This window comes from Eimeria necatrix, genomic scaffold, assembly GCF_000499385.1.
Source record: "Eimeria necatrix Houghton genomic scaffold, Enh_scaff97, whole genome shotgun sequence".
In the NCBI taxonomy this organism is placed as follows: Eukaryota; Apicomplexa; class Conoidasida; order Eucoccidiorida; family Eimeriidae; genus Eimeria; species Eimeria necatrix.
The window spans coordinates 30,386-45,306 of NW_013654763.1; the positions used below are offsets into that span (position 1 = coordinate 30,386).

General features: G+C 47.6%; 2 protein-coding genes across 2 annotated transcripts; one reads left to right on the top strand and one right to left on the bottom strand.

The window, feature by feature from the left end:
* Positions 1 to 1,233: 1,233 nt before the first annotated feature.
* Positions 1,234 to 2,732, bottom strand: ENH_00085060 (dynein intermediate chain, putative; the record flags this gene model as incomplete). The annotated part of the gene is made up of 6 exons (XM_013583540.1): positions 1,234 to 1,352; positions 1,511 to 1,563; positions 1,682 to 1,766; positions 1,923 to 2,047; positions 2,180 to 2,373; positions 2,604 to 2,732. The coding sequence occupies 6 exons, from the start codon at positions 2,730 to 2,732 to the stop codon at positions 1,234 to 1,236; spliced, it is 705 nt and encodes a 234-aa protein (XP_013438994.1).
* A 6,146-nt stretch (positions 2,733 to 8,878) lies between these two features.
* ENH_00085070 (cation channel domain-containing protein, putative) lies at positions 8,879 to 14,921 on the top strand (the record flags this gene model as incomplete). The annotated part of the gene is made up of 3 exons (XM_013583541.1): positions 8,879 to 10,457; positions 10,622 to 11,125; positions 11,305 to 14,921. 3 exons carry the CDS (start codon positions 8,879 to 8,881, stop codon positions 14,919 to 14,921), a joined length of 5,700 nt encoding a protein of 1,899 aa, XP_013438995.1.

Below are 14,921 nucleotides of genomic sequence, written 5' to 3' on the forward strand. Positions count from 1 at the left end.
GCGACATTGCGTCGAGAACTGCCACGTTACCATCATAAAGGCCCACGCACAACAATGACGGTTGGAGGGGATGCCAGTCGAGACTGCACACTTTCTGCACAACGCCACACTGGCAATACAGCTTGACTGGCAAAGGGCTTGAGGCCCTTATGGAAGGCGTTAAGGGGTTGGAAACACAAAGAACGTGTCCTCAGAAAATTTCTAAATTTTCTGAGGACACGTTCTTTCTCTGGCTCCGCATTATTAATCTAAATGCTTCAAATGCGTGTTGGAGGAAAATGGGCCTTACAGAGTCAAGTTTCCAAGAGTATTCAGGATGGGGCGTATTCTTGAGTGAGAAGCAGCAAACGTAGCCGCAGCCCTGTTTAACATACTCGTAGTTTCCTACATAACCAGACAGCAACAAATTTCACGCCTTCAGAAAGGAACCTATGTGTGATATTTATAACTTGCAGACTCATTCTGGTGGGTAGAAGCTTGCTAGAAACGTCCAACAGCAGCCAAAAATGAAGACTTGGCGGAATATGCAAGAGATGAAAAACTTAAACGTCCAAGGCTTCAATCTATGGCTGAACACAACAATGCTTGGCATGCATCAAAGGACAAACCGAAGCCAACTGCTAGAAGGTCGTGATAGTGTGGATTCCACCGAAGGACCATAGCGTCTTTTCCCCTAGCTCGCGGAAAGCGGAGCTCCCAGATCGGAGTCACGAGCAAGGGTGAGTCGACCGGCTCTTCATCGGTGGATTGAAAAATTCGATAGGCCTCCTGCTGAGAGTTAAAGCTTACAACACGTTCCAAAACCTGCGCACGCATGACACATTATGTCAAGATGTAATCGACTCTGCGGTCAAGCAATATCATAAAGCGCAATATTTTTGATGAACCCTTGCAGCGGGCCGACGAAAATTGCTTTGCAGCTAATAGTTAAGCTGCGACTCCGAAGGGCCACAATCACGAATAAAAGTCGCTGGACACCGAGGCACTTCACATTTACTCATCATGCCAGGCAACAAAATTCGAAAAGAGGTGCGAAATACAAGCTACGGGTCACCTTAAGAGACCACCTGAACTTGTCTGAGCTCATCAGAGTCCTGACAGAATCTTGCGGGAGCGGCTTTAGAGGCTGTCGTTCTCCTGGCTAACACGACGTGGCAGGTACACAATCAATGAGGAAAAAAATAATGGTAGGCGGTAAGTCATCATAAATACGGAACTGAATACGGCTTCTTGTTAACTGTTCACAGGTAGGTAGGAATAGTGATTCTTTTGGAGCACCTTTGCCTCGCTATCCTTTCTGTTTTGTGCCTCAGCTTCTTTCATGTAAGCGTCGTAAATGATCCAGCGATTTGCTGAATACCTCACAAAATGTGTGTGACAGCAAGTCCCTCATCAACTCGTACCACATCTATTACCACAGCTGAAGTGTGCGTAAGCCAACAGACGAATGTTGCAACGAAAAAGCACCGCTTGAGGTGGCCCTGGCAAAGCTTTAGCAGATGGCCCATACCAGTTCCACAGCATAGCCGTTTGGGCGGTGGCAGCGTTGAGCAGCTCTGCTCCCTGTTGACGCAAACCGACACTCTAATCTAACCGGTGTCTCCTCACCTCAGCATGCACAAAAAACTAGGTGCAGAGGCCTGTGTGTGTAGATGTCAAGCAATCGTTATGCAGCTCTTACACTGTGGCGCAACTTTTGATTTGCGTGGCCCTATCCACATTGTTGAACTGATTACGTATGACACGCCCTTCCTCGTCTTGTGTAGCTGGATGGAACCGCAGCAAGCATCATACAGCTTAGCAACGTGGTGTGAACGAAAGCCGGGGCGGCGCAAACAAGTGCACGCAACCGAGAAGTGAAGTCTGCATAACGTGAATTCCAATGCAAATAATTAACAAGCTGGAACAGCGATTATTCATACCTCCGTCGTCTTCAATTGCTACTTCAACAGCCTCTAACTCTCTTCGACGCTCTCTGGCTTGCTCTCGAAGTCGCAGAAGTTCCTCTTGCTCTGCAGCCTCTGGGCTGTCTTTGAGAAGCAGCGCACTACAACGCAAATAGAGGAAGCACACAGCTCTTTTGAGGAGATAATATTTTGGGAATACGTCTTTAAAAATTCACAGCAACGCAGCAGTTTCCAGAGACGAGAACATGCTTAGAAAGGGCAGCTGCAAGTACCTCTCAATAGATAAATGAAATACAGTTTGTTCAACTGTGCCTTCTTTCTTGAACTGGTTATCTTTAAAAGAAAAACGAGTAATATTCTGCGGCGCGCGAGGATTTTGGGGATACAAGATCTTCGGTGGCATGCGCTGGCGAAGCTCTTCAGGGGTCAACTGCACCTGATCCTTCTGCTTGAGCCGCTGATTAGCCTAAAGCGCACCCCGAAGTATGCAAAACCTCAGTAGTGCATTTCCATTAACGAGCATTCATCTGATAATTAAAGGGAGAGCTTGCACGCCAAAGGGTATCGTGTGGTGCAAAAAAAAATTACGCTAGGACTGCGCACCCTTACGAGCAGCAAATGCGCTAATTTATTTGTGTATGACTGGATCAGGTACTGTGGGCATGTCTGCACGCTGAAGTAATGACTGCGCCTCACCTGTGCTTCATCTCCGTCTTGGGCTTCTTCCCCCCTTATGTAAAGGGCTAATGATGAGCGTCTGTGGCCCGTCCCACGCTTTGAAGGCGTCACAGCTTTTTCTGATGGGGTTTGCTTTGGCTTGTTCATTGTGGTAGCCCACTATGCTTCCACAGGCGAAGGCACACTGCAAGGCCGAGCAGCCAGGCAGAACTTTGGCGCCAAGACACTCCAAAAAGTTCAAGAAAAAATTAAAAATAATGTAAAAAGCCACGGCAGAAGCCGCATGTAGCCTTCGTCATGGAGACAGAGGCTCAGCAAGTGTCGACGAGAGCAGCAGCGTAGCGCAGAATCACGAGGCCAAACATTTTTACAAGACTAATAGGGGACCTTGAAAAACAAAATTATTGTTTTTCAGCCCTAGGAAGGGCAGAGGGGTGAGATTTCTGGACCTTACTGCATACGGACCATTCAACGTTAACTTCAGTGCCACAGAAGCAGTGAGGGTCACCTGTTAGAGCTTGTTGCCTACGGAAGCCAAACTCGAGGTCGAATCGAACTTGAGTCAAGATTTACAATGGCACCAAGCTCATGTAAAGGAAATTCACATAAATCTTGCTCTTTTTGAGCCTGTTGATCGAATGTGACCATGCACCATCAGTGGCTGGGAGCCCCGAGACAAGAACGGACACTAGCTGCCACTTAGTGGTTCCAGCGAGCAAGCTGATAAGCCACTCACAACAAAATATCACCCAAAAATTTTGCAAAAACTATTTGAGACGCAGCTTTGAGCCAGAAATGGGGAAACAGTGCAAGATCCCACTTCTGCAAGATGCAAGCACACTCCAACAACTGTACACGCACGCGGCCAATGTCGCTAATATGGGGGCAAGTAATACAAATATTCCCCCATATGTCTGCACGAAGTAAGCCGGAAAGTTCCAGCGGTTTCCACTTCAGTCAGCAAGTGAATGTCAAGGTTTCAAGAGCACTGCCGCTCTAACAGCTCATTCAGGCCAGGCTACACCGCAATATTAACGACGTACTTCACCATACAAGCATTTACGCCTATATTTTGGATACAATGTGGGACGAGTCATCTGATTTGGGACCAATCTAAGCAATGCACTATCCATGTTCAACCACAGGATTTGTTATTTTATCTAGCTATGCCTACGCATTTTTTTCCGATTTATTTAGGATTTGGTATGTAAGGTTCAGCGTTCAGAGTCAAGTGTTTAGGATTTCGGGTTTACCGCTTAGGGTTTAGTGTTTAGAGTTTTGTTATTCTCTCCAGCCTTGCCTCCGCATGCTTTTGTCTAATTCATCATAAATGGCATTTTCGTACTCTTGTGGGGGAACCCATGGCCAGTGCAGGGATGTCCATCTGAGGCACAGCATGCCCTGTAGAGTCATACCCGATTTGGTGTATCCATAAGGCATAGAATTTACCCTGTCGACCGTCCACAATGTCTGTAAGAACTATATCTGTGCAACAACTCTGTATGTGTTGCATGAGCTCATGCTACTTATCAGGTGCTGTCTTCTTATGCGACACAAACACAAGCTTCCTGATATGCAGTTGAATAATGCATGTAATTGAAGGGTGGCACTCTTATTGGGTTTCTACGTTATCAAAACATTTGAGTCAGTATAGACGCATTCACCAGGGCTATACGCCATACAAACAGTGTTTACGTCCTGGACATCCGAGCTCTCCTCACCAAATTAGTGTACACATCTGCATGACGCTCCCCAATCTTTTGGAGGCATGAATTTGGATTTTGTCGCATTGCCTGTCTGTCCAATTCCCCCATGTAATCATTTGGGATGAGTACACCAGTACCTGAAAGAGAGCAGCAACAAGTTAACTACTTTCTGCAAAATGCCCTCATGAATGCAGTACTATCATTTCACTTCTTTTGCGTTCCAAAGCCGTGTATGAAACTTTTCATATCAGGATTTCTCCTTAAGACGCTGGCTACAGCTTCAGCATCTAGTCGTGCGGGGAGTACGACTTTTACTACAGCCCTCGTCCACATCGGGGTACCAGCAGTGAGCATTGGCACGGCCACGCTAGGAACCATTTTGTATTGGCGTTTGCTTTTCAACCATCGACAAGCTGAGTTTACGTGGAGCTTAGACTTTGGTCTCGTTCTGGCCTGCAGTAGACCTTTGCTTCTTGCCCGTTGGTCTGTGAGCAGAAAGCGGTTTTCACAGCTATTTTTGCTACGTAGCTTTGCTCGCAGGTGGGTTTCGTTTGCTGCTCATTCAACGTGCCCCCTGTGCAAATTTTTAGCCTTCGATTCCAGAGTTTGAGAGGATGCGCCTCCTCGTGACCTCATATGAGAAGACTACAGGGGAAACTGATCTGCTGTTCCTGTAGCTGTTGACGAGGAAAAGCACCAAGCAAGCTTTTGAAGTTAGTACCAACCACAAATTCAAACTGTGGTCCATGCACCGAACAGTCTGCACCCACTGCACTGTTTTGCATGCAGCTTTTCTATTGCGAGGGAATGTAGAATTGCTCGCTCAACAGAGGATTGCCGCACCCAGGCGTGCCAGAAACATACGAAACAGCAGCTCCTGAGAAATTTTCTGTGTCGGGAATGAAGTGCCCATATATTAATCCCCACAGCATCGGTAATGCACTGTGAAACTAACCTTCTAAATGTCCTTTTAGACCTCTATCAGGGCTTTCTCATAAGATCTGCTGCGAAGTTCAAAATGAAGTCATAAAGTCCATTCGTACACTGGCCTCACCCAGCAAGTGCTTGAAAGCCTTAAATGTACTTTTAAACCTTGGGCCTTCCTCTTTCTGCAGCTTCGATCGTTCGCTTACGGTAAAAGTACCGTTTTTCCTTTGTACACTTACGTTAGACGATTATTTCATGTTTCATTTGTGAAGAAGTAAGACCCTAACCCGGAACCTAATATAATTGCGCTAGAGTTGTTAAAGACTAAAATAAACTTGTTTACCACTTCCATGAATTTCAAGGTTTTGCAGCTGTATTGTGGCGTTGTTTCCCCAACGCCAAAGCTACTTTCTGAATTGCTGCTATCACCTCAGTTAAATGATTGTTGGTTTTGCCCCTCGCTGTAGCTCCCTCTTTCTTTTATTCACAGACACAAATTCATAAATAACCTCTTTCTGCCACTTATTTCTGCAGCTGAAGACATTATTCTATGCAGAGCAACCACTGTGTCTCGCTTCGTTTGGCTCTCAAAGGCAGCCGCCGAAACATGAAATTTCGTTGTCAGTCATATCAACCTACAAGGTAGTTTTAGAATAGTATAAATGCGTTGAAGTAGAAGTCGCCTTAGTCCGGCAGGTTCAGCGTGGTCTATAGCCGCCTTCGCTATAGCCATAATTGCATGAATGCATCGGCTAGCAGGGCCCCAGTATTGATGCCTAGAAAAACACCCTGCTCTTGGCTCCTTTTCTTTTGTTACGATGAACTGGCCCAAGTACACGAGGTACAGGTTTGATGCATTTTGTATGTAACCACTTGCTACCCGAAGGGATTATTCGTGATCGGGAGGAAATGCTACTAAAGTGTGACGGTCCCAATGTGAATGCCGGTACCCATCACCACAACAATTTCCAACCTAATTATAACTTTTTGACCCATCTCCCAACACGAAAAAAGTAGGGCGCACTAAGAGTGGCAAGCTGAAGCCTAGCAACTCTCATGAACAGGGGTACGGGCAAGAGGACAGCAAACTTCAGTATGCAAATAATGGGAGCTTTACTGAAGTTAAGCTTATAACCAGGCCCTTCTTACTCCACAATGTCTTCTGCCAAACGGCATAGGATTGATGGATGTAAACCTGCAAGCGGGACCCCAGCGCAACACAGCTAACCTCAAGAGGGCAGTTGATATCCTGTACCAGTTGGGGCCCGAATAAATTTTCCAAGGAATCACTGTTGGTGATTTCTGATGTCTTTGTGTCTGTCACCCCTCTGGTCACCCTACAGAAAGCGCTTCTGCCTCCAAACTTGAGCAGCCTGGTTACTTTGATGCCCGGAAAACCACAGAATTTCCAGTCTGGTTGCATGCCCGCTCAGTGCACTAGGGCACGACAACACAAAATCGGGATCAAAAAAATGACTGTGTACTGCTTTCAGATCCTTGGAGATTGCCTTCTCCTGTCTACATTGGCTCCAAGTACTCAAGCTGCTGATTTCCTGCCATTCAGTGCGGTGACTCCTAGGAGAAAGTTGGGAGGGAAAGCTACTTGCACTCGCGTATACTTTTCCTCGGAATCATTCATAAACTATAGTTATGGGATCCTGTGCACTTCGTAGCATGCACCTCTTTTGCCATTGATATTGGGCTAGCCTGCATTTGTGCAAGCAGAGTTTAGGATTTAACCTTCGACCTGTAGTGGGTTTAGGGCCATATCAGAATGCCAGAGCCTTTGCCAAAACGTATTCTGTGCAACTCTGGAAGAACCCTTAGAATACTTCGCTATTTGCTAACAGGAACGTAACATGAGCTTCGTCAGTAAGCTGGGCTTGTACTGCACTCGCCGTTCCTGTCTCGGCACACCCCGAACTCACGTCTGTTCTCAAGCGTGAGCACCCCGTAGCAGCCGTTAACAACATCAACGAGGCAGCCTTAAGTTAAGAAAAAAGCGTTTCCTGCATAGTGGAATTATCTTAGCTGAAGCCTGTTGTCTTTTAGTTCTGAACCGTGCGGGCAGCCCCGTTGAAGGCCGGGTTGTCTTGGTATCCGAGTTGAACTACTACAGAATTCTTAGAGCTGTTGGGGCTCCCAGGTATTAAAATCTGAAGTTTAAATGGATAGTGGTCAGAAGGGCTTTTGAATGTGAGGGTTACGGGGGAAGATCGCTTCAGTGAGCCACCAAGAAAGAGGTTCGTGCTTAACAGTGTTAGAAGCAGTTCACCAGCGAGCAAAAGTCTCCAGTTCCAGTTAATTCCCAGAAAACAGCAGAACAATATTTCGGAATCATTTCCCAATGGCTGTCATGGCTCGCCATCAACACTCTCACGCGCTGTGAAAGTATTAAGGGTCACCTGAGGGGCTCTTGCTACGGAAACGGGCTGGCAAAGAGCAGCCCAAACGCGGGCCTTCAAAAGAATTCTTAATTTATTGTCTCGCGGAGCAAATACTTTGATACTAACGATGACCTCGTCAAGATGTAACGGTAGCGCCTGGTGGCAAGCATCCCGCTGACCACTGGGCGAGACCAGAGCAAGCTCAGTGCAAAATGAACAGAGGATAACGGGCCAAGAGCATTTTCGCACAACGAAAAATTTTGATATCCTACAAGAAGGCTGTGTTACTCTCCCGTAACGGGCAAGCTGCACTATGGAGTCCAGCAGCAGGCGATCTCTCCAAGCTGGGGAGAGAAATCCTGCAGCCAATATGGATATTACACATGAGGCCAGTAGCGTAACTCAGGGAACGGAGCGTACCGAAGCGCGTCTTAGCAGCTGCCGCAGCCGCGCACTCAGCTCTCTGCTCTCCACCAGTACAACAGTGGCCCTAGCTAATCTCGAGTTGGCGACGGCGAGAGGCTCATTTGCTCTGTTCTGTTACAAAGTGCGGAATGCGCGCCTCTCAAGGGCTTTGCTTGCTTTTACTGTCTTATTTGACTGCCTTGGGAATGCTTTAGATGCAACGAACGCTGCATCTCCGGCCCTTGTCTTGACAAGTCATATCCTGTTGTTTCTTGGTCTTATTTGCACCGTGGTCACAGGCGCATGCTCGCGGGGCCTGTGGTCAAGCAGGCGGGCTTATTGCCGAACATGGTCAGGATGGCTTGATTCATTTGTTTTGATAGACGTTACGGCAGATCTAATATACCGTATAGGAGTGTTCTCGGGCTGGTGGATATACACACCAGCTTCACTCGTAGTACTATCTGTTCTGAGAAATTTGCGTGCTTGGTCTCTCTTGAGGATTTGTCGAACGTTTCGCTCGGCGATCAGGCAGTTGGGCAGCAGCGCAAACGATCTAGCAGCAGTATGCATCTTCGTACTGACGTTCTCACTATTAGTACTCATTGTGCTACTCCACTTCTATGGCTTCACCTGCTGGTATCGTTGCTACCCAGAGCTACCCTTACCACCGGAAGTACAAGCAAGCGATTCATGCTCTGCTGACAGTTTCTACTGGGATCTCGATGAGTCGCAATTTAAATTTTGCTCTACGCGTAAGTCTCCTTGCAAGGAAGGCACAGAGTGCCGTAATATCTTCCTTCACTCTGTCACTTCTTCTTGCAGCCCCGAAGAGCGCAGGCGCCTTCAAGAGAGGGCTTGGAATGAGATGCAGGCAAATGAAGAAGTGGGCTTTGGAGTTATTGGTGTTCAAACTCTAGGCGCCGCGGCAGTTACCTTGCTTCAGGGATTCACTTTAGAAGGGTGGGCTTTCACAATGCAAACTCAAGCTAACGGGGATTCGCGGAGCGATGGCCTGGTAATTTACACTGCTTTTCCAGTAATGGTGATCATTGGCGGCATGCTTCTAATGAACTTGGCCATAGCGGTGCTTTGGGAAGCTTTTGACAGACATCATTCTGAGGCACCCACGCGCCCCGCTATTCTCAAAGAGTCTGAATGGAGAGTCTACCAGCTGTTAGGAACAGACTGGATTAAGTATCTGATGGTAGAGCTCGACCAGAAAAAGAACTTCATTAGTGAACATATACCCCCATCATCGTTGGAGATCGATGATACAGCGGCACAAACTGACGTCGGCTTCTTGGCGAAAGTAAAGCGAATATGTAGTGACTACTGGAGGATTCTATGCCGCCGGGTCATCAGGGAGCTTGAAATAAGGTTTCCAGAGCTACAAAATCGCCTTCGCTTTCTTTTCGTGGAACTTAGGCGCTATAGCTTCCGTTTGGCTACCAACAAGTTATTTTCTGTAGCAATGCTAGTTCTAGTTGTCCTTGACATAATTTGCATGTTCGCTCACACTGACAATGCTACCAGTGTGGTGCTTAGCGTATTGGACCTCCTTTCAAGCTCAGCATATGTGCTTGAAGCAATAGTGTTGTTACTAGCTTTCGGAAGACGATGCATGGAGGACGGATTCCTTTGTTTGGACATCTTAGTTGCGATTCTTGCCGTGATAGATGGATTCTTTGCAGTACTATTGTGCTCGGAGATTGTAGGGTGCAGGTCTTCGATTGTGAAAGTCGAAGGAGTGTTGGGGACGGTGGCCGTTGTCTTGTCATTGGTGCGACCTTTGCGAATCTTTAAGTTCCTCAAGTTTTTCTCTTCATTGAGGCTAACTGCTGAGTTACTGCTTACGTTGCACAACACTTTATTGCCCTACATCCTCCTGATTATCTATTGTTGCGCTGTGGTGGCACAACTCGGCTTGTTTCTCTTTTTCGATCCGAAGTACGTGTCTACGCATGCAGGGAGTGTTTCTCTTAACTTAACGAAGTACTTCAATTTTGAGAGTGCCGGCAACTCGCTTCTGCTTCTGTTGACTATTTTTACTGGGGAGGCTTGGGACGTTTTCGTCAAAGAAATAGATCAAGTGTACAGCGGAGAATTGGGGAGCCTTACTTTTGACTCCCACAAGTTGTCAGATAAAATTCTGTCTACGCCATCTCGAGTGACAGCCATCAACACTTTTCTTTTCTTTTCGGTTTTGTTTTTGAACTGTCTAATCTTCAATCTCTACGGAGCCATTATGATTGGCCAATTTACCCAGACACAGAAAGCTCTCAGCGTCAAGTACGCTGCTAGGTTCATCTCTACCTGTCGCATTGCAGGGATTGCGATGCCAGCGGATGACGCACTCCAAGGTGAAAATGCTCAAGCACTTTACACGCAAGCCAACATGGCAACAGTTGCAGAACGAGACGAGTTAATAAAGGCTATTACCACCGGTGAGATGTTTTCCTTTAGCACCGCATGTCACGTTCCTCGTTTCTCAGGAACCCGCTGTAGCATTCCTTTATCCCTAAACTAGTAGCGTAGGCTAAGCTTCAGTTGAAATAGTTGAGGCTAGTTTAAGAACACTTAACTGCTTCCTCTTTCCACTCCGTTCCAGGGGCAGACCACGCAAAGTCTGCTAAGGCATTGGGTGAATTTGCGCATAAGACTTCCATTGTCTTGGATATTTGCAAGACTGTTGCGAGGAAAAGCAGTCGCATGGCCTCTAAAGCGAACTCTAACAGTCAGGTTTTGGGGGCGTACAAGGGCGGCAGTCGCAGCAATAGTTGCATTTCGGCCATGTCGAAGCCACAGAAAAAAGAACTACTCAGTGAAACAGCATTTGACAAAGTCACGACTGAACGTGGACTGTCGAAACGACCTGAAGAAGCAGGAGGTATAAATACTGAAGGAAACACGCAAGAATCGAGTTCAACATCTGAAACTAACGGAAGCAAGGCTTCTACCGCATTCCGGAAGGGAGGAGAACCAAGTGGACTGCCGTTTCTGGACGATTTCATGCAGATAGAAATAGCAAATAAGGCAGCAGTTAAGTTTGCTGCAGACGACCATACTGTATTTCTGGCAGTTCCACATGGAGGTTCGAAGGCAGCGTCATCCAGTACGTAAAGTTGAAACTTCTTCCTGTTCAAAGTTTATACTTCAGGGAGCCTAGTGTCAATGCTGCCATTGAGTTGTGAACACTGAGCATGGCCCCTGTGTAGGTTGTGCCAACGCAAGTTGTCTACACAGTTTGAGATCTCTAGAACAAAGGTTGCGACGCTCTTTTGCTTTTTGCAGCGATGCATGATTTGTACGAGGAGGAGCTGTCGATTGGCGAGCTTTGTACCATGTTCTGGGCTGCAATCAAGGAGGTAATGAAGCAAGGCCGCATTGCACTACGGGCAGGTGCAGCTGCTGTAATAGAACGGATTACTCCGGTGGATCCAGATAGCCCATTCTTGCACATAGCGTATGCGGGCCACATGGTGAGGGCAGACTGTGAAGTACTCTACCAACAACCGTCTGGCCAATCACGCCAGCTTGATAACAAGGCATCGAACGGCTCAGAATTTGGAACAATCTCCGAAATAAGGGCGAAACCAGGGTCAAGTGGAGGATTTACGTTTCAAAAACGTTTTGTAGAAGCTCATGCGAAACCGCAAAGCAGCCAGAAGCTTCCTTCTTGCCTTCGGACCGTGAATACAGTCTGGCGTGCCTTCATGGTACATATTCGCGACGTCTGTGGAATCAGTGGGATTGGCTGGATTCGGCTATTTTTGCACTTCTTGTCGCTTGGGGAGCTCATAGCAGATTGCTGCATGAAGAAAGACATAACAGTATGGCGAACATTCGTCTACGTCGAACTCGGGGTCCAAGTTGCACTCACGGTCGATATATTAATGAGAATTATCATTGGAATCGTGGGAAAAAGCTCTCCGTTCTTTTATTCTCGCTTTAATTGCTACGAGTCAGTGCTTCAGTTGATGTCCTGGTGTTTTTTAACTGCTTCCCTTGTATTAAGCAGCAACGCCACAAACGATGTAATGGTTCAGTGTGTATGGTTTAGATTTGCTCAGTGTGCTCGCGTCCTTCGGTGTTTCTGGCTCCTCCGCCTCTTAAAGAACACAGGCATCCACAGATTGGCGCTAGCAATGCTTTCGGCTGGAAACAAAATTTTTAGCCTGGGCTTCATATTTATCTTGATTGTCACGTTCTTTGCCCTAGGATTTCGGCTTTTGCTGCAACCTGTAGCGGGTGACCGTCCAGCCATTCCTTTGGCCACCGCTAACCTCACTTCCCTTGGCGAAAGTTTCTTGAGTGTGTTTATCCTAACTACTGCTGAGGACTGGCCCCGCATACTGATTTCATTTCTAGATCTTGGAGAGCGTCACCAATGTCTGATCATTATTCTTTGCGCCCTTGTAGTTTCGTTGCTCAGCATCTTTGTCATGAATTTGTTTGTGGGCATCCTTGTGGATGTTCTAGATCAAGAACAGGAGACACTGGAATACACCGGAGGTGTCAGAAGCGCAACAGTACTTCGTTGGAACGAAATGCAACGAGCTATTTTTAGCTCTGCCTCGATCGAAGGAATTTTAGGCCGGAACGGCGGTTCCGGAAGAAGTAAAGGACTCGGCAGTGGAAGCTTGATGGCTCGGATCATTACCAACAAAAAGGTCGACGTTGCAATAGCGGTAGTTTCCGCAGCATCCTGTGTGACAATGTTAGCAGCAGGAGCATGGGCTGAGGCGGATATCAGGTGGCACTTTCCTGAGTTCCAGCTCTGGATTTTTTGGTTCAATGCTGCCATTGTTATTGGGTACGTCCTGGAGCAGTGTATAAGGCTCGTGGTGCTAGGAAGGTCTTTGTTCGAAGAACCAATCTTCATTGTGGACCTGGCCAATTCACTCATCTCTTTAATAGCTTTGATTTGGGGTCTTTCAACTTCCCTGGATACGGCCTTTCCTGCCGAGCCTCTTTGGCCCGTCGCTTTCAGGATGATTCGAGTTGCTTATGTTGCATGCAATTATCTTCCAGGAATGCGTGTTCTTTCTATCAGCTTGTTTAATATGTTCGCATCACTTCGTCGCGCCCTTTTCTTTTTCGGATTTACCGTCCTCGTGTACACATTAATTGGGACATGTTTATTCCACGACGTTCCTTACGACCCAAAACTGCACCTTTCCTTTGAATCCTTTTTGGACACAATCGTGCTTCTTCTCTCCTGCTCCACGGGAGAAAATTGGCATGATATTATGCTCCAAGGGCGTACCTACTACTATGAAACTGATATGGTACTGCTGGCGTGGGTCCTTATGGCTTACGTTATTAGTTTTGTTGCCCTGGTCTTCTTCCTGCTCATGAATGTATTCACAAGCGCTGTACTGAAGGGCTACGTCGACGCAAAGCGAAACCAGGAACTGTGGAAGGTTGCGCAGGAGCACCAAGATCTGCTGAATAAATGGCGCCTACGCGAAATGAAGCTCAGTTGGCTGCCGATTCATGTGGCGCTACAGGTGTTGAACGAAATACAGCCTCCAATAGGTTTCAAGAACCTTTATACCGACTTAGGATGCCGCCGGATGCACGCAATTCTTGCTCACTTAGCTGCTTATCCGCTTCCTGTGCACAACAACAGTGTGCACATCAGAGATATGGTGCTTAATACAGCGTGCCTTGCGTGCGAAGCTCATGCTCAGCGTAGAGAGACCCCAGCAGCGTCTGACCCATCTCAGGGGCAGCAGAAGGTAGAGCTGAATCCGAGGCTTGTTTATTCGTGGATAAGTCATTTCAGTGACGCTTCTGCAATCAAACCGGAGTTTGACATCCTACAGTACTTGGCGGCACTGAAGATTCAAGCTTTTTGGCGGACAAGCAGGCTACTGCAAAGTAGCACTGCGTCCAGCCAGCTCATGTATATGAAGCACCTGTTGTTTCTTCTTGAAAAATCAGGGCCCCTTTGTGCTCACAAACAATCCAAAGGTGAAAGCCGGCGCAGTACTCTTCGTCGGAAGCGCCTGAGTAAAAACGGCGGATCCTTCGTCCAAAGGGCTACTGCGTTGACTCGTGTAGGAACGTTTGCTCGAGACCACAAGGTCTCTCGAGGGCTCGCAGCAAAGTTGAAAAATGCTCTAAAGAGCGTCTGTTGTGGAAAACGTTCGGGAAACCAAGACAAAAGACTGGTGGAACAGGCAGATTATCTGCATTCGCAGCGTCAGTCGGTGCCTGAAGAGGAACGCCTTATCCAGGAGGAACAGAGACAACGACAGAGGTCGTTACTGCACCGCAGTGAGGCCAGCGAGTGCATAACAGATTTACTGGAAGGCGGTCAAGCAGGGCAAAGTGACAGGCAGTCAGACCTGTATAAAAAAGAGCTGAATGCAGAGCTTCTCCAAGACAATGAATCTACCTTCTTGATAAAACAAAGTACACAGGAAACTTCCTCGGGTGAGGATGATGATGTCGGCGAAGCTGCTACTACTGAGCCAGACGCAGAGATGGCACTTGCCGCAGCTGCTGCAGCCTCCCGGCTCTCTGCTTTGCGGGCTAGCGCTGTGTCGAGATCTCCGGAAGGCGCTGCGCTAGAATCGCACCTTGCCGCCGATCAGGCTGGTCAGGGCCAAGAGCCACCAGCGATTACAGCTCCGAGGCGCTCAAGCATGCGTGCGCCTCAGTCTTGCTATGTACCTCCGCCTCCACGTAGAAGCCTTTTGATCGCTCCTTTGGCACATCGGCTGCAACGGCAATCTACTGCTGACGCTTATCAGCCAGATTCACCGGAGCCACCAAGACGCAGAGGGCAATCCGTGCAGTTCACGGGAGTTGATCGACTTGAGCTCCAGCAATTCTTGGCGCCTGCGATGGCTCAGAATGAGAGTAGCAGCTCCGAGGAGGAGGGAAATAGCCACAGCTAG